At 44.4% G+C, this 27,607-nt stretch overlaps 1 protein-coding gene across 1 annotated transcript in view; it reads right to left on the reverse strand.

Annotated features, from left to right (window-relative positions):
- Positions 1-26,831, reverse strand: part of SLC9A2 (solute carrier family 9 member A2) — an 89,412-nt gene extending 62,581 nt beyond the window's left edge. Inside the window, exon 1 of the mRNA XM_027967037.2 lies at positions 26,309-26,831. Within this exon, the coding sequence (XP_027822838.1) occupies positions 26,309-26,594 (286 nt within the window). The 5' untranslated portion in view covers positions 26,595-26,831. The remainder of the gene's footprint in view (positions 1-26,308) is intronic.
- Positions 26,832-27,607: the final 776 nt, after the last annotated feature.

The raw sequence follows: 27,607 nt of genomic DNA on the forward strand, positions 1-27,607 counted from the left end.
GTGCAGCAGTAATGAGCAGACCCTCAGTGGGCAATGGAAATGAAGTGGGGAACTTGAAAATCTATGCTACCTGGCAATAATCAATGATAAGGCAGCCCTTCCCCATCGTACCCCCACCAGAGTGGTGCCATAAGAAGCCACCTAACACAGAAGGTATAAGAAAGACCTTTGGTCTCATAATACCCCAAATGTCTGTGTTCCAACAGGAAATCACTCATCATACCAGGAACCAAGAAGATGGCAAGCTGAAGAATAATAATTTTTAAAAAGATACCATCATAATGGCAGAGATGTTAGATTCAGCTGACAGAAATGTTAATGCTGCCATGATAAAAATGTTGCATGGGTAATGACAATCACACCTGAAACAAATTTAAAACATGGGAAGCCTGAGAAAACAAAATGTAAACTTGATTAGGGAAATACATGATACAAAGAAAAACCCTATGGAGATTTCAGAATTGAAGAATACAACAATTGAAATTTTTAAAAATTCAATTATGTTGGCTCAAAAGCAGACTTATAATCAACTGGAAGTATGGATTAGTAAACAGGAAAGAATTAATAAACTGGAAGATCGAATGAGAGAAATTAACCAATCTGAATGACAGTGAGAAAACAGACTTCTAACAGACAGACCGTGAGAGAACTGTAAAACCGGAGCAGAAGACCCAACACTCCTGTCATCAGAGTTTCAGAGAGAGAAAAGGAGAAGGGTGGGAGGGGAAACTACTCAAGAAAGAGTGGCCAAAACCTCCCAAAATCTGGCCCAAAATACGTGTGCTGAGTCGCCCAGCTGTGTCCAACTCTGTGACCCCATGGACTGTAGCCCACTAGGCTCCTTTGTCCATGGGGATTTTCTAGGCAAGAATATTGGAATGGGTTGCCATGCCCTCCTCCAGGGGATCTTCCCAACCAAGGGATCCAACCCAGGTCTCCCACATTGCAGGCAGATTCTCCCACATTGCAGGCAGCTACCAGGGAACCCAGGGCACAAAATATAAACCTACAGAATCAAGAAGATGAGTGAAACCCACACAGAAGAAACCCAAAGAAACCCATATCCAGAGAAACTATACTCAAACTTCTGAAAATAAAGAAGAAAAAAAAATGGCAGATTTCTCTTAGAAAATGGTGGAGGCTATCAGGAAGAGGCACAGCGTTAAAAAATAAATGCCAACCCACAATTCTATATCCAGTGAGACCAGCCTTTGGTAATAAAAAAGAAATCAAAACATTCTTATTTGAAGGAAAACTAAGAAAACATGTTGCCAGCAGACCTGCCCTAAAATAATGGCTAAAGGAAATCCTCAAAATGGAAAGGGATGGAATTTTGGAACATCAAGGATTAAGAAAACAGAGGGAAAGAGTGAAAATACAAGCAAATTCAATATATTTTCTTTCTCCCCTTGAATTTTCTAAATTCAGCTTGGCCACTGAAGCCAAAATTACAACACTATCTGATGTGGTTCTCAATGTATATAGAGAAAATATTTAAGATGACTATAAATGGGGAAAGTAAGAAAAACATTCAGGGCAAAGGTTTCTACAATCATAGTGGTAAGTGACAAAAACAGTAAGCTGTTATTAGCTATATGTATATACATTTTGTAAATATACATATATATGTATAATATCAATATATAATACTTGGAGGAATCACTAAAAAAAAAAAAGCTATACAAAGCTCAAAAACACTATCAATAGATGGAAATGGAGTTCCAAAAAGTGTTCAAGTAACCCACAGGAAGACAGAAAAAGAAAACAGAGAGATGAAGAACAGAGAGTAAACAGAAAGGAAAAGAAAAAGTGGAAGATTTTTAAAATCTCAAACAGCACAGACACACCAATAGTCACCAAAAAATGTAGGTCATCTAGGGGCATCAATTAAAAGATAGCTGTGAGCAAAATATAATAAAAAGCATGACCTAACCATTCACTGGCTTTAAAAAACTTTTACTTCATATGCAGTGGGGTAGGCAGGTTGAAAATTAAAGAATGCAAAGAGTTACATCATTAAGTGTTAGTCGTATAGTTAGTCATTAAGTGTTAGTTGTATACAGCTCTTTGCAACGCCATGGGCTGTAGCCCACCAGGCTCCTCTGTCCATGGGATTCTCTAGGCGAGAATGCTGGAGTGGGCTGCCATCTCCTTCTCCCGGGGCTCTTCCCGACCCAGGGGCTAAACCAGGTCCCCTGCATTGCAGGAGGATTCTTTACAGTATAAGCCACCAGGGAATACATCCTAAAAATATTAATCAAAAGATCAAAAGAAAATGGGATTGGCTAATATCCAATAAAGTAAGCTTCAGAGCAAAGAAATTTCCCAGCGACAGGGAGGGACACTGGGTAATTATAAAATGGGTCAACCCACCAAGAAAACATGGCAAGTCCAAGTGCGTATGCACCAAACAACAGAACTATAAAACATATGAGACAAAAATTGATGGAACTGAAAGGAGAAATAGGCAAATCCATAATTATAGTTAATAACTTCAATACCTCCCCTCTCAATAATTGCTAGATCAACAGCCAACAGGATCTAATCCTATAGAACAGAGGTGCCCAGCCTCTGGGATCTAATGCCTGATTATCTGAGGTGGAGCTGATGTAATAACACTAGAAATAAAATGCACAATAAATGTAATGAGCTTGAATCACCCCCAATCCATCCCCCCGTCCTCAGTCTGTGGAAAAATTGTCTTGCATTTTAGACCGCTGCTACAGAAGACCAACCAGCAACAGCAGATACGCATTCTTTCCAAGAATCCACAGAACATACACCAAGACAGAACATTTCCTGGGACATAAAAGCAAACATCAAAAAAATTAAATTTAAAAGAACCAAAATAATATAGAATATATTCTTTGATCACAGTGGAGTCAAAATGGAAATCAGCAAAATATGGAAAATTTTAAAAATCTCTAGAGACCTAACAACTCACGTCTAATTAATCTATGGGTCTCACACCCACCAAGATGGCTATAATCAACAAGACAGAAAATAACAAATGTTTTTGCGGATGTGGAGAAATTAGAACCCTTATACGATGGTGAGAATATAAGTTATGCAGCCATTCTGGAAAACAGTCTGGAAGTTCCTCAAAAAGATAAACAAAGACATCATTTGACCTACAAAATTCACCCCTAAGTATGTAAGGATGAGATGGTTAGACAGCATCACCCACTCAATGGACATGAATTTGAGCAAACTCAGGGAGATAGCGGAGTACAGAAAAGCCTGGCGTGCAGCAGTCCATGGGGTTGGGTTGCAAAGAGCCGGACACAACCTACAACTGAACAACAATCACTTTCCTACTTCCAACTTTTCTGTCTTCTTTAGCCTTTAACTTTTCTCGTTTATTTCCCAATGGAACGCACAGCCCACTGGTTTATATCCGATTACACTAAAGGTTGATTTGCACCTGTCTCAATCTTGTTAAGGTTGTAAGAACTACACTATGCAAGCGATATCTTTACTCTCCAAAAACAAAAGAGCATGATTCAACTGATACTGACTACATTAAACAGCCGATTTCATGGAGACAGAAAGCAGAACAGAGGTTACCCAAGGCTGGGAGGAGAGAGGTGAGGACTCACTGGTTGACACACAGAGTTTCTGCTTGCGAAGATGCAGACGTTCTGGAAGTGTGATGGTGGCACATCGTGAATGTACTTAACGTCACCAAATGGTCACTGAAAAAGGTCTAATGGTCAACCAAGTGTCAGAGCAGAAGAAAGACGTGCTGGCCTCCTGATGCCCCCCCGCCCCAGCACTGTTTGCATGCACGGGGTCCTTATTCAAAGGGAAAAACGTGAAAATCTCACACACAAATTCCATAACAGCTTCCCATTTTCATCAATGGTAACAGTATGTCACCATCTGTACTGACTTATTTCTCTCTTTGTAACATGACCCCACTCTGAGAATGGCACTCATTTTGATTATTACTAAGTTGAATACACAACAAATTCCAAGTGACCCTAACTGTCCCAGACAACAGACAAAACTTCATGTAACACGAAAAAGTCTGGACCAGAGGTTGCAAACTGGCAGGCCGTGGGCTATCATGGCCTGCAGGGCTATTTTGTTTTATTCATTTGATGTTCTAAAATATAGAGCTAATATCTGGAAATTGAGTCTGCAGGTACAAATTCTCTTGTCTGATTTATCCTGGAAAATCAGCAGACTGGGCCCTCTGGCCCTCACCCATACCAATGTGTTCAGGGGGACAGCCAGCTTTAGCCAAGGCAAGGAGTGGCCCGCCAGCTCACCTGCCAGCTTCCCCCATCCCTGCCTCCCACTCACATCTCACAGGTGCCCTCCCTACTCACACACCGCTAGATCCACCCTGTCTGCCACCTGTCGAGAGCTCAGTTCCAAAAGTCTTAAAACGCAACTAAGACTATAATGTGAAAGTGAAAGGAGAGTGAAAAAGTTGGCTTAAAGCTCAACATTCAGAAAACGAAGATCATGGCATCTGGTCCCATCACTTCATGGCAAATAGATGGGGAAACAGTGGAAACAGTGTCAGACTTTATTTTGGGGGGCTCCAAAATCACTGCAGATGGTGATTGCAGCCATGAAATTAAAAGACGCTTACTCCTTGGAAGGAAAGTTGGTCATAACTTAAAAAGCAGAGACATTACTTTGCCAACAAAGGTCCGTCTAGTCAAGGCTACAGTTTTTCCAGTGGTCATGTAGAGATGTAAGAGTTGGACTGTGAAGAAAGCTTAGTGCCGAAGAATTGATGCTTTTGAACTGTGGTGTTGGAGAAGACTCTTGAGAGTCCCTTGGACTGCAAGGAGATCCAACCAGTCCATTCTAAAGGAGATCAGTCCTGGGTGGTCATTGGAAGACTGATGTTGAAGCTGAAACTCCAATACTTTGGCCATCTTGTGCGAAGAATTGACTCACTGGAAAAGACTCTGATGCTGGGAGGGATTGGGGGCAGGAGGAGAAGGGGACGACAGAGGATGAGATGGCTGGATGGCATCACCGACTTGATGGACGTGAGTTTGAGTGAACTCCGGGAGTTGGTGATGGACAGGGAGGCCTGGCGTGCTGCGATTCATGGGGTCGCAAAGAGTCAGACAAGACTGAGCGACTGAACTGAACTGAAGACTATAATGAAGATGAGGTTGGCAGGGGGGAGGGGAACTTCCATTCTATTTCTCCTCACTGTTCTTTTTAGCCATGGGTGCAGGCTCAGTTGCTCACTCATGTCTGACTCTTTGCAACACCATGAACTGTAGCCCACCAGGTTCCTCTGCCCACAGGATTGCCCAGGCAAGAATACTGGGATGCGTTGCCATTCCTTCCTCCAGGGGATCTTCCTGACCCAGGAACTGAACCCATGTCTTCTGCTTGGCAGGCAGATTCTTTACCACTGAGCCACATGGGAAGCCCATATGTATGTATATATAAAAACTGTTATTTCTCTGGATTTCAAGAAAAGTCACAAATTGAAAACAGTAACAAGCTATTTCTTCAAATGACAGAGTTCTTCAGCCCCAACCTTAGAGGTGCCTGGGAGGAACCAGGCTCTGACCAGGGTTAGGGTGGCCAGAAAGATGCTCCTGGCACTGGATCCCTTGGCTCACAGGTCCTGGGGGTGCGGGGCTAGCAGACACGCCCCGGAGTGGGGAAGAAGCGGGGGCCCAGGCTTCTGCTGCCCCAATCAGTCCAGGGCAGGCAGGTCACAAGGGAAGTTCTCTGGGCTGCTAAAGAGGCTAAACCACGGCAGTGAACTCAGGAACCACAGGGCAAAATAGATAGTCCACTGATACAGCCCCCTCATTCTGTGCCTCGTGGAATTTCTAGAACCCTCCAGTATCTCTTTAAAATCTAATCCAATGAAGGGACAAGCTTGGGCCACATCTGTTAAAGGGCTACCTCTGTAGTCCAAGGGGTTTGTCCAGGGATTGTCCAAGAGACCAACATGAAAGAGACAGCTAATAGCATCTATGTAAAAGCACATTTTACATAATGAGCTTGTCAAAAGCAAATTGACCTCTTCCTTTCCAAGATAAGAAATTGTCCTTGAAGTTGGAGGAAAGAGAAGACGAACAGACAAATACACACACACTGTACTTTTCCGTAATCCTATTTCTCATTTCTCACTTACAGTTATTCATGGTTTTGAATTTTATATTCAATTGTTTACCACGAACTAGTTTTCAAAAAAAAAAAAAAAAACAAAACCAATTATGTACTTGAAAGCCTTGATTACTTCCTGCCAAGGAAGTAGATTACTTAGAATGCCCTGGTAATGGGTCACATTCTCCTGCTTGAAGCTACAGCTGGGAGGGGACAGGGGGATGGTCCCAAGGATGTTCAGTTCTTACTATCAGCACACTCAGGGTCTAGGACAGCCAACAGAGGAACAATGTGAGGCTTGTATCATATCAATTCTGCTAAATACTCTGTGAGCAAAGTGCAGTCGAGGTGGAAGACACAGCCCGCACCATGCAGACAGCCTGGAGACGACCACCCCACAGCCCACCTGGCTTCCCTGGTGGCTCAGCAGTAGGGAATCTGCCTGCCGATGCAGGAGACACGGATTCGATCCCTGGGGTGGGCAGATCCCCTGGAGAGGGAATGGTTACCCACTCCAGTATTCTTGCCTGGAGAATCCCATGGACAGAGGAGCCTGGCGGGCTGAAGTCCAAAGAGTCTCAAAGAGTCGGACACGACTGGAGAGACTGGGCACACACAGCCCCCCAAGGCAGCAGCTCTGCCCCAGGAAAGAGCAGTGACACTGCACAAAGTATTTCTGCAGATGCAATGCCCTGGGATGAAATACGTGCCTCCCAACACCACGTAAAGTGATCCAGGGGGCTTTCTAACACAGCCAGGTAGGAAACAGGATCCCTGATGGCAAAGTGCTGAGTGTGAGCCCTGGCTACACTGAGTATTCTTATTCAGACAAGTCTTCGGGTTACGTTTCACGTGAACTGCAGCCCTAAGTCATCACAGAACTTGCTCTGCATTCATTCTGCCCGCCCACCTACAGTGTATGGCTACGAAGCAGATCCCAAAGCCCCTATTCTATGCTGGGCATCTTTTTTTTTAATATTTATTTACCGGACTGTGCCAGGTCTTAGTCATGGTTTATAGGTTCTTCAGTTGCCGCATGTGGAATCTAGTTCCCCACCCGGGATTGAACCTGGGCCCCCTGCATTGGGAACATAGGATCTTAGCCACTGGACCACCAGGGAAGTCCGTCCACATCTTCACTTTTACTGAGTTTCATCTCCTTGTGGCTCTGGACCCTCATCTTTTCTCGTTTCCTTTTTCTTCATTTTCCATTTTAGTGATAGAAGGGGGATGACCAAGAAAGGATCAGGTCTGAAAAAAGCATTCTGATGGTAAAGACTGTCCAGTGTGCAGTGATTGTGTAGAGGGAATTTCAGAACTCAGGGACTTAGTAAGTTCTGGTGATTGTTTACATAACAGACCCTTTGCAGAGCCTGCTAGATGGGAGCACAGAGGGAGGAAGCTCTGGGCTGGGGGAGAGGTGATAAGATTCTGTAACCTAGATTCAAAACTTTCCGTGCAGGCCAACAGCTGAAAGCAATTTTTATTTTATCCCCCATGGGTTAGATGTTAAATCCTGGCATTTGTCTTTCAGCCCATGTGTTAGTAAATGATTGATGCTGCTTTTGGGTTTTGTCATTTGCCCACTGTCATTGTTAAGTTCTATGAGGCTATTCAGGAAGCCTACCCCACCCACCCAACCACCTTGTGCTCGGGTTTTATTTTCTGTTTTGTTTTTAATCCTCGAAGAGCCCGCCTTCTAAACAAACTGACAACTTGCTTAAAATAAGTAGATCAAAGGGTAGGAAAAGAATCCACAATTGCCAGTAATTGCTACCTGATTTCATTTTTCAGTCAAGTGATTGCTTGTATTCAATCACCAGTGATTTACATGGTGGGGACCTATGGGTACACTGGAGCCTTGGGCTAAACTAAGAGACTGCCCTATTTGGTAAATTACACTATTTTCCAAACCATCTAGAATCATAGCATGTTCATCTACTTTGCCTCCTCTCTGGCTTCTGATTTTTACCAGGTCTTTGCACAACCAGGTGTCGTACCATTTGCCTTTCATTGCAAAGACCGCCAGGGTTTCAAGGAACATCAAGATGTTTGCATCTTAAGGATCCTTATGTAGAGTCTTATGGCTCCACTTTCATCATGTATATTCTGTTTCATCAAAATAGCAGTCCAACCTACTAACACACTGAGGGGGGAAATGGAAGACTGGAGTCCTGCCAACGATGCACTTTCATCCAAAGATTTAGAATTAGCAACAACTCCCCTGGTGTCAGAGACTTCAAAACTCAAAAGTGAAAACAGCAAGATCAAATGAAAACAACAGCAAACAAAACTGCTGGGGAGGGAGTAAGGTCATTTAATACATACATTAACTATCCAATCAACCAGTCCTTTCAGCAAAACTATCAGCACTCTTGAGACAGGTTAAGAATAAGATAAAACACAATAAAGACTTCCAGGAAAAGCAACACGGATGATAGATATGAAACAACTGAAAATATAAAACAATGTAGACATCCTAAGTTTTATCTCTGAACATACCAAGCTCCACAGAGGTAGACAAAAACAAAGATACATGGTTTCCATCGCAGGAGACTGTACCCTGAGGAGGGAAGGACACTGAGTCCAGCGTAGCCAGAAAACAACCATATGTCAGATAGTGACACAGAGCTCTGCAGAAACTCAGCCTGGGCCACAGGGCGCAGACGGACTGGGGCTGGAGCTCCCGTGCAGGCGTATGTGTTTTCTAATTCCCTGAAAAACATAAGCTCAAGCTAGAGGCAGCATCCTCCCTGCCTTCCAGATAGTTCACCAGAGAAGTCACAAAGAAGGATGCCCGTTCTCCCAAGTGAGAACAGTTGGTACCAACAGGGTATCCTTCCCAATCCGGCACGACGGAAATGTCAGTCAGATAGGAAAGAGGGGGCTAGGATTTCTCACTGTTCCTCCTCCTCACCATTCTAGTGTTTTCCTAGAGAAAATGTACACTCAGCCAACATGCGATTCTGCCTAAGGATGCTGGTAATAGAGAGGGTCGTGTGCATGCTAAGTCACTTCAGTTGTGTCCACCCCTTTGTGACACCATGAACTGTAGCCCGCCAGGCTCCTCTCCATCCATGGGATTCTCCAGGCAAGAATACTGGAGTGGGTTGCCATGCCCTCCTCCAGGGGATCTTCCCAACCCAGGGATCGAACTCACATCTGTTTCTATCTCCTGTATTGGCAGGCAGGTTCTTTACCATTAGCGCCACCTGGGACGCTGAGAGAGGGTTGGTGGGTGGTTTTAAAATTGCAATAATGACTCTGAGTAGCACTTTGTTTTAAAACTCTTTCCCATCCAGATTTCTAAAGGAACCCTGTTTGTACACAAGGTACAAAGGGACTTGGAAACACGCTGAAAAAACGTTTCCCCTGCCGTGTGTGACCAGACTTGTCTAGGGACCTTGATGACATTGTAGACCCAAAAGCTCAGGAGGTGTCAGGAGGAGGGTAGCAAAGACAGGCTGCTGGTGCAGAGAAGGGCTCAACCTGACCCCTGACCCTGAGTGCTGGGTTTCAAGACAAGAACCTGGGATAAAATAAAGAGTTTTCTCTTCCATTGCAAATTAGCTTACAAAAGCAGTGTGATGGTTTTTTAAGGGTAGGCAACGTTGGACACTGAAATACACACAATTTAGAGAGAAACCTACACATAACACCAGCACCTGGAGACAGGAATGTCCAGGCAATCTGACAATTGGCTGCAGAACCTCTGGACAGGAGAGACTTCTGCTGCGTAACACTGAGGCTCCGGAGAAGGAGACAGGACGTCTGCTCTCATACAAGGGCCAACCACATCTCAAGGTCTCTCAGGGAGCAGGTTTTCTTAAGTGGATGAGCTCTGTCTCAACAACCCAATCAGGAAGCTACAGTTAAGTCTCCTGCGTACGAGCTGTCAAGTTGTGAACTTCCAAAGACGTGAACATACATATGGTCCCAGCAAGGAACCAGAAACTGTGCCATTAACGTCGGGCATGAGAAACTGCAGTGCGCCCTCCGTCTCCTGTTGTTGACGATCCTTCGGCTCTACTATCTCCCACCTCCTCCAGTCAGTGACTCTTCTTGCCCGTTCACTTGATGCCAGCCTCTGGATGCCAGGTATTGGGCTGTTACTATGGTACTTTTCAAGGTACTGTACTGTAAGATTAAAAATGATTTATTTTTTGTGTTTGTTTTTTATGTATTATTTGTGCAAAAAGTATTATAAACCTGTGACAGTACAGTACTGTATTAGCTGATTATATTAGCTGGGTGCCTAGGCTAACCTTGTTGGAGAGAACAAACCGGACTTACGAATGCTCTCTCAGAATGGAACTTGTTTGTATGCAGGGGCCTTACTGTACTGTCATTATCTACAGATGAAATAACTGAAGTTGGAGAGGTTCATTAACTCACCCCCAAATCCACAGCTAGTAAGTGGGTGTTCTCAGGTTTGGGGCAACAGAGCCTAAGGCACCACTCTAAGCTGATGCAATATTAGCAGATGCATTATAAGTGGGGTGACTGAGCGAACCACCATACAAACTAGTGTATTTGAGAAGGAAAGGGCACAGAATTAAGACATGCGCTAGATTCCCTTCACGACCACGTGATTAAAGTGAGAGGAAACGAAAAGCACCTCTAAATATTACTTAGTTATTTAAACAATGATTGTCTATTGAGTACCTACTGCGAGCCAGACATTGTTCTAGACAGCAAGTCAATAAGTAAACTCCCTTCCTGCATGAAGCTTACGTCCTGAAGTGTTGTTCACATGTGCACGTGTGTCTATGAACATGTGTACGTGTGCCTGATTTACTAAGGATGTATGCATGTGCGGCAGTGAAACAGATTTAACACCTTTTCTCCTATAAATCTGTTGAAACAGAACTTTGTCCTATTAACGTTTACACAGTGGCTCAAGTTATATGGGTTGAACCTCTAACCTATGAATATCTAACATGTTAAATACATATTGTTTTAATAAATAGTTTTTATTCAGAGATTTCACATATTTAAAGAAATGTTCTACTCTTTCTTTTTTTTATTTTTTCTATTGGAGTATAGTTGCTTTACAGTGTTGAGTTAGAGGGGCTATATGTACACACACACACACACACATATATATATATCAAAAGGAGAAGGGGGTAACAGAGGATGGGATGGTTGGATGGCATCACCGACTCAATGGACAGGAATTTGCACAAACTCTGGGAGGTGGAGGAGAGGAGAGCCTGGTGTGCTAGTCCATGGGGTCTCAAAGAGTTGGACGGGACTTAGCAGCTGAACAACAACGTACACATATAGCTGATTCACTCTGCGGTACAGGAGAAACTAAATACGTATTTCAAACACACGTTCAAATTCTACAGTCCCTGAGTTAGGGAGGTGGAGAAAGCAGACCAAGATTCAGGAATTCTAGATGCACCTTAAAGAATTCTAGATGCACGTTGAGGAATTCTAGGCTTATGGGGTCTGCCTTCTTGTACTGTTCTATGCTAACTCAGCACAGAGTCACCATGTGTCACGCTGACCTTAACTCTGCAGTCACAGCTTGCTTTCATGTATCATTTCAGTTGGTTCCCCAGTGACCCTCATTACTGTCTAATTTTACAGTGAAAATCTCAGACAGTCCACACGAGATAATAAGGTTCAAGCGGGACCTCGGCGCAGGTCTCTAGGTCCAGGTTAAGGCTGAATGAAACCAGGTGGGTCAAGACGTTCTGGGGACCATGGGCAGATTTCTGAACTTCATAGTCTTCTCCACGGAAGGCAGGCTGCCAGGGTGAGACACAGGGGAGTGCCCAAGCACACTCCCCACGCACCTCCCTCTCCCACGTAATAGCTGCGACACCTAAGCTCTCTAAACCTGTTTCCTCATCTGCTTTTTGACACTGGGGATCATAATGGTGCCTGCCTCCAAGAGTTACTGTGAGGATTAAAGAGAATACTGGGTGTAAAGCACCTGACTCAGATTCCTGGCACGAAAAAAGGCTCCATCCTCATGAGCTATTATGACTCCATGAAAGAGGCCACCATACAGGGACTATCAGCCTCTCCTATCTCCACCCTCCAGGCCACAGGGGAAGACACTGCCGTGCTGGGGTGTGTAACACAGCTCAGGTGTCCCAGCCCATGCATCGCAGGAAATAAGCTCACGAATCGGGAGTTGCAGGATTGGCAGTGGCAGGATCTCAGAAATACGGCAGTGGGGTGTTTCTTGGTCCTGGGCCTCAATGAGGAATGTCCATGGTTCACAAAATCTTTAAGTGGCCTCAGAGTGCTTTCAATGCAGGGCGCGAGTATGTGTATGTACTCTGTTTCATTATCAGTCAAAGCTGCTAAGTACAATTGTGAATTTCGTTTCTCTTTCCTTGACACATGAGTCTCTGTAGGCCAACACTAAGGAATAACATGAAATTCACCTTTAAATATGACTTCTGTCCTTGTTGGTTATCTATGTTATTAACATAGATAGGAATGTGTTGTCTGTTAATCCCAAACTCCTAATTTCTCTCTCCCCCATCACCCACTCTGGTAACTGTAAGTTTGTTTTCTATGTCTGTGTTTTGTATAGAAGTTCATTTGTATCATTTTTTTTAAGATTCCACATATAAGTAGTGTCATGTATTTATCTTTCTCTGGTTCACTTAGTATGATCATCTCTAGGTCCACCCACATGGCTGCGAATGGCATTATTTCATTCTTTTTATGGCTAAGTAATACTCTGTTGCGTGTATGTACCATATTTTCTTCACCCATTCACCTGTCAGAGGATGTCTAGGTTGCTTCCATGCCTTGGCTTTTGTGAATAGTGCTTCAGTGAACACTGGGGTGCACGTATATTTTCAAATTATGGTTTTCTCCAGATATATGCCCAGGAGTGGGGCTGCGGGATCACATGGTAACTCTATAGTCTTCTAAGGATCCTCATACTTTTCTCAATAGTGGTTGCACCAACTGTACACCTCAGAGAACTATATTCAATATTTTGTAATAAGCTATAAGGGAAAGGAATCTGGAAAGAATATGCGTGTGTGTGCACCCTCAGTTACTCAGTCCCGTCTGACTCTTTGGTGACCTCGTGGACTGCAGCCCGCCAGGCTCCTCTATCCATGGAATTCTCTAAGAAAGAATACTGGAGTGGGTTGCCATTTCCTCCTCCGGAGGATCTTCCCAACCCAGGGATCTAACCCAGGTCTCCTGCGTTGACAGGAAGATTCTTATCGTGGTGCCACCAGGGAGGCCCACATGTGTGTATATAACTGAGTCAATCTGCAGTACACCTAAAACTAACACGACATTGTAAATCAACTATACTTCAATTAACAAATTAAATTGAACTAAATTTAAAAATATGATTTTTGCATGACCACAAGGAGAGCTTGCAGAGGGATTCCTATGCCCTCCCCTGGAACTACTGGACAGAGAGGAACACACACATCTTCAAACAGGAATGAATCTGTGAAAATCAAGATCAGAAAGCCCCTGGACACTGACGAACCATGCGCAGGGTTGTTGCAGGAAGCACATCAATTATGACTCATTACATTTAAAAGAGGTAATTGCAAGAGAATAAGCTGTAATTGTGTATGTCTCATTTAGCATGACAAGACGCCCATATCACACAGCTCTTTAATATAATGAACACATGTTTCTCTTGGCTTAAGTTTTCTTTTGCTATAAAAAATAAAACCTTCGTTATGAATGTTTTCCTTCTCGACAGAGCCTTTCACATTATCCCTATGGAAATACTAAACAGCTGGGAGCAGATACAGATCCCTACTTCTACCCTTAAACGCAAGAACCAAGTAGGTGAAGACCTGCCGGGATCACAAGACAATATTAATGGCAGAACCACAACTGAATAGTGTCTTTCTACCTCTGACATTACTCTGCCGACAACGGTCCTTATAGTCAAGGCTATGGTCTTCCCAGTGGTCACATATGGGTGTGACAGCTAAACCATAAAGAAGGCAGAACACCAAAGAATTGATGCCTTCAAACTGTGCTGATGGAGAAGACTCCTGGAATTTCCCTGGAGAGCAAGGAGATCAAACCCATCAATCTTAAGGGAAATCAACCCCGAAGACTTGTTGGAAGGACTGATGCTAAAGTTGAAGCTGCAGTATTTTGGTCATCTGATGGAAACAGACGACTCATTGGAAAAGTCCCTGATGATGGGAACGATTGAGGGCAGAAGGAGTAGAGGGCTTTAGAGGATGAGACGGATGGATGGCATCACTAATGCAATGGACATGAACTTGGGCAACATCTGGGAGTTGCTGAGGGACAGGGAGGCCTGGTGTCCTGTGGTCCATGGGGTTTCAAAGACTCAAACACAACTGGGCTGCTGCAAAACAACAGCAACAACAACAACCTCTGACTGGGAGACAGCTTTTCCAAACGTAGGTCCAACATATCTTCAACTGCTGAGCTACTTCTCTTTTATTCAAGCATGATAACTACAGGTCAAGAGAAAAGTCAGGTTAACTCAAAGTGTGATGAGAGTGACAATGAAATTCTCCTTCACAACCAAAGAGAACAGAAAGTATGAAATAATACCTTCCAAATGATAAGGCTTCCCCGGTGGGTCACCAGGTAAAGAATCTGCCTACAATGTAGGAGACACAGCGGACGCGGGTTCAATCCCTGGGTTGGGATGATCCCCTGGAGAAGGCAGTGGCAACCCACTCCAGCATTCTTGCCTGGAGAATCCCATGGACAGAGGAGCCTGGTGAGCTACAGACCATGGGGTCACACAGTCTGACAAAACTGCATGACTAATCAGTAGCAGCAGATGGTAAATGACTATAATTTCAGCTCCTATAAAGCACAAGCTGGAATCAGGATTTCTGGGAGAAATACCAATAACTTCAGATACGCAGATGACACCACCCTTATGGCAGAAAGTGAAGAGGAACTAAAAAGCCTCTTGATGAAAGTGAAAGAGGAGAGTGAAAAAGTTGGCTTAAAGCTCAACATTCAGAAAACGAAGATCATGGCATCCGGTCCCATCACTCCATGGGAAATAGATGGGGAAACAGTAGAAACAGTGTCAGACTTTTATTTTGGGGGCTCCAAAATCACTGCAGATGGTGACTTCAGCCATGAAATTAAAAGACGCTTCCTCCTTAGAAGGAAAGTTATGACCAACCTAGATAGCATATTCAAAAGCAGAGACATTACTTTGCCAACAAAGGTCCGTCTAGTCAAGGCTATGGTTTCTCCAGTAGTCATGTATGGATGTGAGAGTTGGACTGTGAAGAAAGTTGAGCACTGAAGAACTGATGCTTTTGAACTGTGGTGTTGGAGAAGACTCTTGAGAGTCCCTTGGACCACAAGGAGATCTAGCCAGTCCATTCTAAAGGAGATCAGTCCTGGGTGTTCTTTGAAAGGACTGATGCTAAAGCTGAAACTCCAATACTTTGGCCACCTCATTCGAAGAGCTGACTCATTGGAAAAGACTCTGATGCTGGGAGGGATTGGGGGCAGGAGGAGAAAGGGACGACAGAGGATGAGACGGCTGGAGGGCATCACCGACTCGATGGACATGAGTTTGAGTGAACTCCAGGAATTGGTGATGGACAGGGACTCCTGGTGTGCTGCAATTCATGGGGTCGCAAAGAGTTGGACACGACTGAGCGACTGAACTGAACTGAACTAATACTCTGTGATATAATCATTCAAGAGAATACTCAAAATAAAGACATTTTAATACAAAGATCAAGAGAATTTATCAATGGAAGCCTCCCTTCCCAAAGTATCCACTAAATTACATATTTCATTAAAAAGAAAACAATCTGGAAAAAAGAGGAAATAGAAGAAGTAACAATGAAGAAAAAATGGTAAGCATGTTTAGAAATCCATGTAGACACTGTTTGTAAAAATTAAAAACTAACTCATGGAGGAAATTAAATACAAATCAGGTCTAAATTATAAGGTAAAAGGATATAATTCTGAAGCTGGCAGATAGCAGGTAAAATTTTTTAATATAAATATCATTCATGAAGACAACAAAACAATAATAAAACAGAAAATAATATGTTTATTGTGATCCCAAATGTAATTTTAACATTTTACATATATTAACAAACTTAATTCTCACAACAGCCTAGGACATTGGCACTTTTACTATCTGCATTTTACCAAAGGGTAACTGAGCTCAGAATTTCAGTTATGTACCAAAAAATCATACAACTACAAAATTATGCAAGAAAATTTCCTGAGATGTGGGCCAAGGCAGACTGGACTGGATCCTGTTTAATCAGGTATCTGGTTAAAATTGAAATGTAACCACAAAAAAATGGAAAGAGAATATATGATATTACAAAATGAAGGGAAAACTTGACTAAGCGAAAATATGACAAGAAAAGAGAACTGAAGAGACCAGGTAAAAGTGTAGTAAACAGACAGCAAAGTCCACATATATCATTACGCACAACATACATAATTATCCTTCTCCCTAAACTGCAGATATTTGAAATTTTAAATTAAAGATAGAAAGTCTACTCACATGTGGTTTAACAAGATACAGCTAAAGGAAAATTACCCAGTTGATTTGATATGATAATTATGGTTAGGGAAAAAATACGTCTGGAAAATATAGGTGTGGAAAACATAGATACAGAAAAGAATACATGTGCAAAATGAAGTTTATTTTGAACAGCAATAGGAATATAAGAAAAAATAGACCTTGAGCCACAGAAAAATATTTAAAATAGGGACATTAATGAGTAACCTAATAAGTAAAGGAAGGATTTACTCAGAAGATTTTAACAATATTGAGCTAGTCGGTACTTAATAACAAAGCATCAAAATATTAAAGCAAAAAATAACAAACTTACCAACAGCAACTGACATCACAGTCTTAGAGAGTGGTTTTAATGTACCCCTAGAAACTAATAAAGTAACCCAAAAAATTGGTAATGCTATTTAATATTTGCACTCCATAATTTGAAATTTCATCTAGTCCTCAGTGTGTATGTACATATGTGAGCCTGTATATGTGTACAAGTGCCGGCATGTGATAGGGAACACACAATCTTCTTCAATCAAAGTTTGAAATGTAGTTTTAAATGACCACCTATTAAGTCACAGAGTATGTGCATGTGTGTGTGCGTACGCTCAGTTGTATCTGACCCTTTGCAACCCCAGGGACTGTAGCCTGCCAGGCTCCTCTCTCCACGGAATCTTCTAGGCAAGAATACTGGAGTGGGTTGCCATTTCCTATTCCAGGAGATATCCCCAACCCAGGGATCGAACACAAATCTCTTGCATCTCCTGCATTGGCAGGCAAATTCTTTACCACTCATCCAGCTAGGAAGCCCCATTAAGCCACAGAAAATGTCTCAATCAATATAAAAAACCAACCAGGTCTACATAACCAACATGGAGTAAACCATGAATAAAATTTTAAAAATAACCATACATCTTGAAATGTTTATTACTATAACTCAAACTATAATCGTAAATAATTATTGGGCTACAATAAAAAAAAATCACAAGGAAAATTTAAAACACTGAGAACTGAGCTAAAGTGAAAACTCTATACATCAAAGCCATGCAAAGCAACTGCAACAGGATCAGAAGGATATACTTCTAGCCTTAAATACGTATATTACCATTCCTTTCAATTATACACATTTGGATCAGGAGAATTCATCTTTAAGAAGAGCTTCATTTAACATTCCTATTTCATCTCTGAGGCATTTATTTGACTTCATAAAGACCAAACTGTATTTTACAGGTCCTGATGCACCATCAACCGTCATGCTTCCCGCTTTACCACTAATGTATGGTGTTGAGGTCTCCTCAGAATACAGATGGTTTGCAAGTTAAAAGCAGTCATGATTTCACACCAGTTGTTAGGCAAGTGCAATTTCATTTGCATCATCTCCCCGAATTCTTTAGTCTTTACCATTTTCTTTATTGCTATTAGTATAACTTGCAATAGATAAATTTACATAAATTTAGAGTACCATGACTGCTTTTTATTTTTTATTTTTAAAAAGTTTTTATTGGAGTATCATTGATTTTAAATGTTGTGTTAGTTTCAGGTATACAGCAAAGTGAATCATATATATATATGGATACACAACACATATATATATATGTCTCCATTCGTTTTTTAGATTCTTTTCCCACATAGGCCATTACAGAGTACTGAATAGAGTTCCCTGTGCTATACAGCAGGTTCTTATTAGTTATCTATTTCATACATAGTAGTGTGTATATGTCAGGCTTCCCAGATAGCTCAGCCGGTAAAGAATCCACCTGAAATGCAAGAGACCCCGGTTTGATTTCCTGGGTCAGGTAGATCCTCTACAGAAGAGACAGACCACCCACTCCAGTATTCTTGGGCTTCCCTGGTGGCTCAGACAGTAAAGAATCCACCTGCAAAATGGGAGACCTGGGTTCAATCCCTGGGTTGAGAACATTCTCTGGAGGAGGACATGGCAATCCACTCCAGTATTCTTGCCTGGAGAATCCCCATGGACAGAGGAGCCTGGTGGGCTTTATGGGGTCGCAGAGAGTCAGACACAACTGAGTGACTCAGCACAGCACAACGTGTATATGTCAATCCCCAATTCCCAATTTGATCCCTCTTCACCCTAGTCAAGGCTACGGTTTTTCCAGTGGTCATGTATGAATGTGAGAATTGGACTATGAAGAAAGCTGAGCACCAAAGAATTGATGCTTTCGAACTGTGGTGTTGGAGAACACTCTTGAGAGTCCCTCGGACTGCAAGGAGATCCAACCAGTCCTCCCTAAAGGAAATCAGTCCTGATGTTGAAGCTGAAACTCCAATACTTTGGCTACCTGATGTGAAGAGCTGACTCATTTGAAAAGACCCTGATGCTGGGAAAGACTGAAGGCGAGAGGAGAAGGGGATGACAGAGGATGAGATGGTTGGATGGCATCACTGACTCAATGGACATGAGTCTGAGTAAAACTCTGGGAGTTGGTGATGGACAGGGAGGCCTGGCGTGCTGCAGTCCATGGGGTCGCAAAGAGTCAGACACGACTGAGTGACTGAACTGAACTGAACTGACCTTATCCCCTGGTAACCGTAAGTTTGTTTTCTACATCTGTGACTCTTGTTTTGAAAATAAGTTCGTTACCATTTTTTTAGATTCTGCATATGAATAATATCATATGATATTTGTCTTTCTGTGTCTGACTTACTTTACTCAGTATGATAGTCTCTAGGCCCATCCATGTTGCTGCAGATGGTTCTTTTATGGCTGAGTAATATCCCATTGTACATCTGTGCCATGTCTTCTTTATCCACTACTCTGCTGATGGACATTTAGGTTGCTCCCATGTCCTAGCTATTGAGAAAGTGCCGCAATGAACATTGGGGTGTATGTGTCTTTTCAAAAGAGCAATCAAGAAAGGATTAATCTCCAAAATAGAGTATCATAAACGTTTTGTTTATAACATAGTCTCAAGTGTCAGTTTTCCACAGCTGTGAATTTAATGAGAATAAATAAATAGCCATATTTTGGACAAGATGATGACAAGAAAATGGCTTGCTGCTGTGCGTCTAAGTCACTTCAGTCGTGTCTGACTCTGTGCGACCCCAGAGACGGCAGCCCACCAGGCTCCCCCATCCCTGGGATTCTCCAGGCAAGAACACTGGAGTGGGTTGCCATTTCCTCCTCCAATGCATGAAAGTGAAAAGTGAAAGTGAAGTCGCTCAGTCATGTCCAACTCCAAGCGACCCCATGGATTGCAGCCCACCAGACTCCTCCGTCCATGGGACTTTCCAGGCAAGAGTACTGGAGTGGGGTGCCATTGCCTTCTCCGAGAAAATGACTTAGTAGGAGTTATAACAACTAAACTATTTAAATATCTTTGTCCACTTTAATAAAACTAATGTCATATAGCCATGCCAATTGTGGAGCTTGTCAGTTCCTAAAAGTATTTATCACTGAAAATATTGAAAGTAACGCTAATTATGTTTTCAATTGTAAGTGTTTTTTCAGCGATTAATAACCCTTATAAGTTTGGAGTCAACATATTGGAAAACAAGTAACTTCAATAATTAATGAGGTAAACTTTCAATTCAGTAATTTTTTAAATAATAACAAAATACAACCTAATAAATTAGAAGTAACTAAATAATAGAGAGCAGAAATTTATAAATTAGAAGCCAACCAGAATGCAATTCTCTGAAAAAGAATAAAATAAATAGATTTCTATGAATTTTGATCAAAGAAAGATTAAAAATAACAATATTAGGAAAAATAAAGTAGAACTCAAATACAAATAAAGTGAAGATTTTTAAAATCATGAAAAATAGATTTATTCTCATAAATTTAAAAATGCAAATGAAATGATGACTTTCTAGAACAATAAAAACAACAAAACTGACCTAAGAGGACATAGATAGGCCAACAGAACAATAAACTTTAAAGCAATTGAATAATTAGTGAAAATATACCCATACACAAACCAACCAATTCACCTGGTTTTACAGGTAAGCTTTTACAAGCCTACAAGGAACAAATAAGTTTATACAAAAGGTTTTCTATATACCTCTTTAGGACTTCAAGCTATGCAAAAGAATTCTGTAAAAGACAAAGCATCTCATTAATGATAAACATTTTCCTCATTTTTAAAGCTGACCCAAAGACCAACATTTTTGGTAGGAAATCACCTGCTGTTATTTTAAAAGGTACAAAATTATATCTGTGGTAGAGAGCAGTGATAATTCTAGAAGACATTTGAAACGATCTTTAGAAAGACCCTTAAGTCATCCTTTGGACAGAAAATAGGAAAAGTATGGTCAGCCCAATAGGAAGAGACGATGGCTCTGAGACCGTAAGAAATTAGACTTCTTCTTTGACCTTTATTAGGAACAAACACACGTCATCAGGAGCACCTGGCTTTACAGGTGTGTTCAAAGTGAGATGTGGTTCAAATAATTAATGAAAATCATGAGCCTCATCCACTGACCAACCAGTTGGTGAATACGCTTCAGGAAAACCAAAGGTAACAAAGAGAAACAGATCAAAGGCAAGAATGGGTTTTTCCAGAGATCAAGATCTCAGTAATCAGGTGGATAGTAACCAAAGAAACTCTCTGGTTTCATATTTAAATTCAGAACTGCCTGGAGCCCAGAAGAGAAACACTCATGCACCAAACTGCTTTGTCTTCCCCCTCAAATAACAATACAAGCTATTTCATTTCCAGACAACAGGATGAAGAGAAGACAAAGATTCTGCACGCTAACCCAAGTTCAAGGGCAAAGGTGAGAGATGACACCTGGAAGAGGCAAACAGGCCAGCTTCTCATGACTGCAAAATGAGTAACAGGGTCTCTGGAGAGCCACTGAGGCAAACGGGAGCTGTGTTACCCTGAGCAGCAGGGGACACACTGCTTTGTCCCAGGACCCTGAACCGAGTTAGAACGTATGCCCAAGTTCACCCAGTTTAGGACAAATCCTGCTAACCCACTTCTTGGGTAGGGAAGTCAGACGAGATACGCTTAGAATGAACAGGTTTCCCAGGTGACTCAGTGGTAAAGAATCTGCTTGCAACACAAGAGTCATGGGTTTGATCCCTCAGCCAGGAAGGTGCCCTGGAGAGAGAAATGGCCACCCACTCCAGGATTCTTGCCTGGAAAATCCCATGGACAGAGGAGCCTGGCGGGCTACCGTCCACAGGGTCATAAAAGAGTCGGACACGACAATGACTAAATAAGCAACAAACAATCTTAGAACACTCTAGGAAATTTGTCTCTTCTTCATCCTCTGGCTACCTATTATTCCAGGCTATAGAACTCCACCCCTGTGTCCAGGATTTACCAGGCAGACTGAGCAGTTAGTTATAACTGTTTAAAAAAATCAAGTCACTCAAAATATAAACATCCAAAGTGAAAGAACAATAAGAGTTCAAATGCATGAGGATCTAAGTGAAAAAAATTTCAGGAGATCTTTCTTGCCAAAAACAAAACGAAACAAAACTTTTCAAAGGTGGACCAAAACTGCTGCGTTCTTTTATTTACTTAACCCATTTCACACACACACATACACAACATCATCATTACCAATTTAGGAAACTTTTCAACTACAGAACTTTCTTTTTGATCAAGTCACTAGAAAGTGGACTGTCCCTGATAATCAAGTTGCTGTTCAGTTGCTAATTTGTGTATGACTCTTTGCAACCCCATGGACTGCAGCATACCAGGCTTCCCTGTCCATCACTGTCTCCCAGAGTTTGTTTAAACTTATGTCCATTGAGTCAGTGGTGCAATCCAACCATCTCATTCTCTGTCTCCCCATTATTTTGCCTTCAATTTTTGCCAGCATCGGAGTCTTTTCCAGTGAGTTGACTCTTCACATCAGGTGGCCAAAGTATTGGAGTTTTGGCTTCAGCATCAGTCCTTCCAACAAATATTCAAGGTTGATTTCCTTTAGGCTTGACTGACTTGATTGCCTTGCAATGCAAGAGACTCTCAAGAGTCTTCTCCAGCACAATTTGAAAGCATAAAGCTGGATCATTCAATACTACTAAAAACACATTTTCTCACTTCTGATTGTAGCATTTCTAAGGTAACAGTAGACAGCAGTCTAGAAACTGATTCTGAATTCACCACTGGAAATGATTTCAACCTCCTACAAATGCTATTGGGTGCCTCCGTTGGGGGCAACCTGTGATCCACATTCAGCTTAATCACTAACAATGTTCCTCCATGTCCTCTGGGGCAGGTAAGCTCAGGTACACTAGGTACATGCTAAAAAAACTGCCCCAAATGCAAACTGCGACATTTTGCATGAGTCAACACTCCCATTCCCCCTTAGCCTCACATCCCCCTGCACTGACTGCTCAATTCATCCCCCTACCCAAATATGAGCGGATCACATCATACAAGTCCTGCCAGAGTAACAGTCTTTCCAGAGTGTACATGCTAAGTCGCTTCAGTCTTTCCAGTGCAAAAGTTCAGCTAGAATCTGAATGACCAGACCACTGTTTAATGGGCTGTAAAAATGTCTTAGGTACCTGCACAGTTTTCCCCAAAGCCAAAAAGAAAAGTTTAGGGCCTTGGGGGCCGGGGGGCGGATCCCTGGGCATTTTATAGTTCTTCTAGGAACAGAGTTACAGCAGATGGACAGGGCTGGACTATACACTGGAAGAACCTAGAAAAGACCCCAAGCACTAGCTTGCGGCTCAGCTGGTAAAGAATCTGCCAGAAATGCAGGAGACCCTGGTTTGATTCCAGGGTTGGGAAGATCCCCTGGAGAAGGGATAGGCTACCCACTCCAGTATTTGGGGGCTTCTCTGATGGCTCAGATGGTAAAGAATCCGCCTGCAACATGGGAGACCTGGGTTCGATCCCTGGGTTGGGAAGATCCCCTGGAGGAGGCCATGGCAACCCACTCCAGATTCTTGCCTGGAGAATCCCAAGGACAGAGGAGCCTGGCAGGCTACAGTCCATGGGGTCGCAGAGTCAGGAACCACTGAACAACTAAGCACAGCACTAGCTTATTCTTATTTCTCTGAGAACCACACCCTCAGCCCACCATGGTGGTCTCTACTCCACTCAGACCCTTCTGGCCAAGAGACATGAACATCATCTGTTTCCATCTGGATGCCACATCACACGCAGGAAGGAAAGAGGAAGGAAGCTCCAAATTTGAAGGAGGCAGAGAGATGGGCAGAACAGCAAAGCGCCAGGGAATATAAACACTTCTGGATGAGAAAACTGCCAATGGGGAGATAAATACATCCATGAGCTCACACAAGCAAGAATGCCTTTTAATAAAACACTGTACAATTAACATGATGAGGTCAAATAAGATAGATAGATCATGACAGGAAAATAAAGCAAGTGTTAAAAGGCAACCTGAAGATAAGAACACTTGGAAAAGGCAGAGCCTAAGACAGAAGCAGGAAAAGGGGAGAGGAGGCCCAGTCCTGAGGAAAAGGAACCGAAGTGCCAGGAACCTGTCAGAGTCATTTCTGCTTCTCTTCCACCACTTCTGATGGTGACAATACTCAGTACTCACTGCATGGCCAGCTGTCCTAAGAAGGTCATACACATCTCTTTTCATTTAACCCTGACACCAAACAAGCCTCCAGGGTAGACAGGAAGATGAGACATTGAGCAGAGCTGGGTGGGATTCTGGCTCACCATCTGGCAGCAAGGTAACATCCCCATCTCTCAATTTCCTTGCATATGAAATGCGGTCATCATTTCTGCCCCGGATGATTGTTAAAATTAGAGGTAATGAATTTAAGTGCCTACTAGCGGCTGTTATTAGTGTGAGTGATCAGATGAAGATAATCAAGAGTGAGGAACAGAAGAAAGAGTCACAGTTGAATAGAAACGGCAACAGAGAAGCAGTCATAGGAACAAGGGAAGGAAGCACTACGCCAGGGACAAAGATTCAGAGAGAGAAAAAGAGAACAGAGAACACTTGGCTCTCCGCCTGTGTGTCTGTGCAAACTGTCTGAGTTTATTTTCCACCTCTACCAAGCGAGTATATACTATCTGCCCTTCCTACCTGGCAGGGCTGCCCTGAGGACCATATAAGGAGACAAGCACCTGCATTTACAAGGACTGGCAACCCTTTTATGTAAATGTGCACATCTGCTCAATAAACGGAGAAATCCTCTCCCCCTTATTCCATTTCCCAAGGGAAATTAAAGCACTCAACCAGTTTTAATGTCAAAACCGGGCAATTACAGGCTGTAAAGCACATGTCTTCTTTGGGCACCGTTAACAGAATCTGGTTAATGTAATCTAACATCCAAGATTCGGCTTCTTTCCTGCAACTGGCACCTTCTACAAACTTGTTTTGCGCTTCCTTCTCAATTTATGTCTTTGTTTATTCCTCTCTGGAATGTTGTTCCCTTTCATCTGCAATGGACCGTCTTCTAGTCATCCCTGAAAACCTAGTTGAAATGTTTCTCCAGCATGAATGAGGAAGCGATTCCCTTCTCCCTACACTGCATATTATCTTTTCTGAATGTCTTACTCCACCTAGCATTTTTCTGGACTATGATCACTGGGCCATAATGCCATCCCCTCCCTCCAATCTTCAGGTGTGAGGATGCCAGCAATGTGTCTTTTTATCCTTTATAGAGACCTTACAGCATGGGTCATTTCAAGGGGCAAATCTATAAAACATATGCAATAATGCATAAATTCTGTCCACCTAACAACTTTTTGGAATCATTACAACAGTAACTGCTATATTCTAAGATTAAAAAGTATATACATATAAAGTAAAAATAATATAAAGCACCACAATCATAATAAAATTCATGTGAGGTGAAAATAAACGAAGATGAATGAATAAACCAACAAGGTCCTACTGTACAGCATAGGGAACTCTGTTCAATGTTATGTGGCAGCTTGGATGAGAGGGGAATTTAGAGGAAAATGGATACAAGCATACGTATGGCTGAGTCCCTCTGCTGTCCACCTGAAACTATCACATTGTTAATCAGCTATGTTCCAATACAATAAAAAAAATTAATTTTTTAAATTTTAGAAAAAGGTGAGAAAATAGATTTAGAGATATATTTCCAAATGAGAGTTTAAGTAGTTTTTGAAACTTGGGTTAATTATTTTTAAACACCCAACTGGCTTCACTGGCCTTAGTCACCAAGAAAATGCTTCCTGGAGAGCTGTCACTCTCCAGCCTTGGTCCAGAGGAGGGAGGGCACAGGGCCCCTTTTCCAGACACCCTGTCCCGCTGCAGGCACTCAGGTGTCCCTGATCCCCCTTTCCAGACAACGCAGCAGTCAGGTGCGGGGCAGGGTCTGCGTCGCTGCCAAGGCGCATCCATCTCCAAGCATCAAGGGCTTCAACCATTCTAGCAGCACTGGAGCCCTGCTCCGGGTAAATGAGACCCTAAATTTCAGCCCACTCCCCTCCTCCCGCAATCAAGAGGTCCCCACTTTGCCAGAGGGCTGTCACTGGGCATGCCAGGCAGAGGAAGCAGCGAATCGCTAAGTTGGTTACAGGTTGCAACTCCGGGGCTATTTCAAGGCCAAGTTCCACAAGAACCAAAGCATAAAGCTGCTCCCCCACCGCCGCCCCCCCACCCCCGCCCCCGGGGAAGGGAGGTCCCTTTCGGCCAGGTGAAGCCGCTCTGTCGCCCCTGCCCGGGTCCCCGGGGAGGCGGCCACGACCCGGAGGTCAATTCGCCGCGGCCCCCGGCGCCCTCCGGAGCCGGGCCCCTGCCCCACCCCCGCGCGTCCGGCGCGCTCACCGATCTTGGCTAGGGAGGCCAGCAGGATCCACAGGGTGATCTCGAAGGGGATCTGCACGTGGGGGTAGTCCAGGGTGAACACCGGCAGTCGGCTCTCCTCGAACGGCGTCGTGCCCGGAGCCACCACGCTGGCGGGGCTGGGCGGAACGGAGCTCGTGCCCCGGGCCCGCGGCGCGTCCAGCAGGGTCTCGGCCCGGGCGCCCGCCGGCCCCGCCGCCTGCAGGAGCAGCAGCAGCAGCAGCGGCAGCGGGGCCTGCCCGCTCAGCCCAGGGCCCGCCGGCTCCATGGGCGCTGCTCCCCGCGCCGCCGTAGCCCGAGCGGTCGGCCCTCCCTGCGCTCAGCGCATCGCCCCTGAGCGGGCAGCGCTGCCCGCCGCCGCCACGGGGCCGGGAGTCTGCGGCGCACTGGCCCGGTCCCTGCTGCGAGCAGGCGCAGCGCCTGGCGGGCGCGCACGGGACGATCGAGGCCACTGCGCGGACCCTCGGCGCCCTCAGCCGCCCGTCGCCGCCGGCCGCCGGCCCATGTCCCGTCCGCCGCCCGCCGCGGCTGCAGGCCCGGCCCCGGGCGGCCCGCGGGCGGGGGCGGGGCGGGGCGGGCGCGGCGCCCGCGGCCGCTGGGCGGGAGGACCGGCCCGGGGCGGGCGCGCGACGCACCTGCCGAGCCGGCCGGCGACGCGGGGGCCGGAGCCGCGGGGGCGGCGGCCGCGCTCGCCTGGGGCCCACGCCTCGCGGCGAGACCGGCCAGCCCCGGAGCCGGGGAGCTCTGGGCGCACGGGCCGCGCCGGGCGCGAGGTGACCGGAGCTGTCCCCGCCCCGGAGGCCGCGTCGGGCATCCATCCCGGGAAGGGGCCGGCGCACCCACGCGGCGCGCGCGCCCGGCGCCTAAGGTCTAGAAAAGGCTCCTGGGGTCCCTCTTCCTGTACTTCGCCAGGTCGCTCCCGGGGCGCTCGCTCTCTCTGTCTCGGGGCGCCTGTTCCCGCGCTCCCACCCGAGCCCCTGCTTTTCTTTTCCACCGAGCACGGCTGTCAATCGCCGGACCCCTGTCGGTTCCACTATTCTTCCCGCCCCAGTCACGAAAAAGAAAAACATCTCTGATTTCAGGCTTCGAGGTGTTCATGTCCCGGAGCTGCAGAACCATCATTATTTCGTGGAAAGCCCGTGATTTGCAGAGCTCAGATGAACCCGCTCCGCTAATTACAGGACAGGCTGTGGTCTGGAGAGCGGAGGCGAGGAAACGCGGTTCCCCTTCTGGATCGGAAGGAGCCCCGTCTGCCCGCGCAGCTGGTCGTCCTGGTTCTGA

Source organism: Ovis aries, chromosome 3 (assembly GCF_016772045.2).
Source record: "Ovis aries strain OAR_USU_Benz2616 breed Rambouillet chromosome 3, ARS-UI_Ramb_v3.0, whole genome shotgun sequence".
In the NCBI taxonomy this organism is placed as follows: Eukaryota; Metazoa; Chordata; class Mammalia; order Artiodactyla; family Bovidae; genus Ovis; species Ovis aries.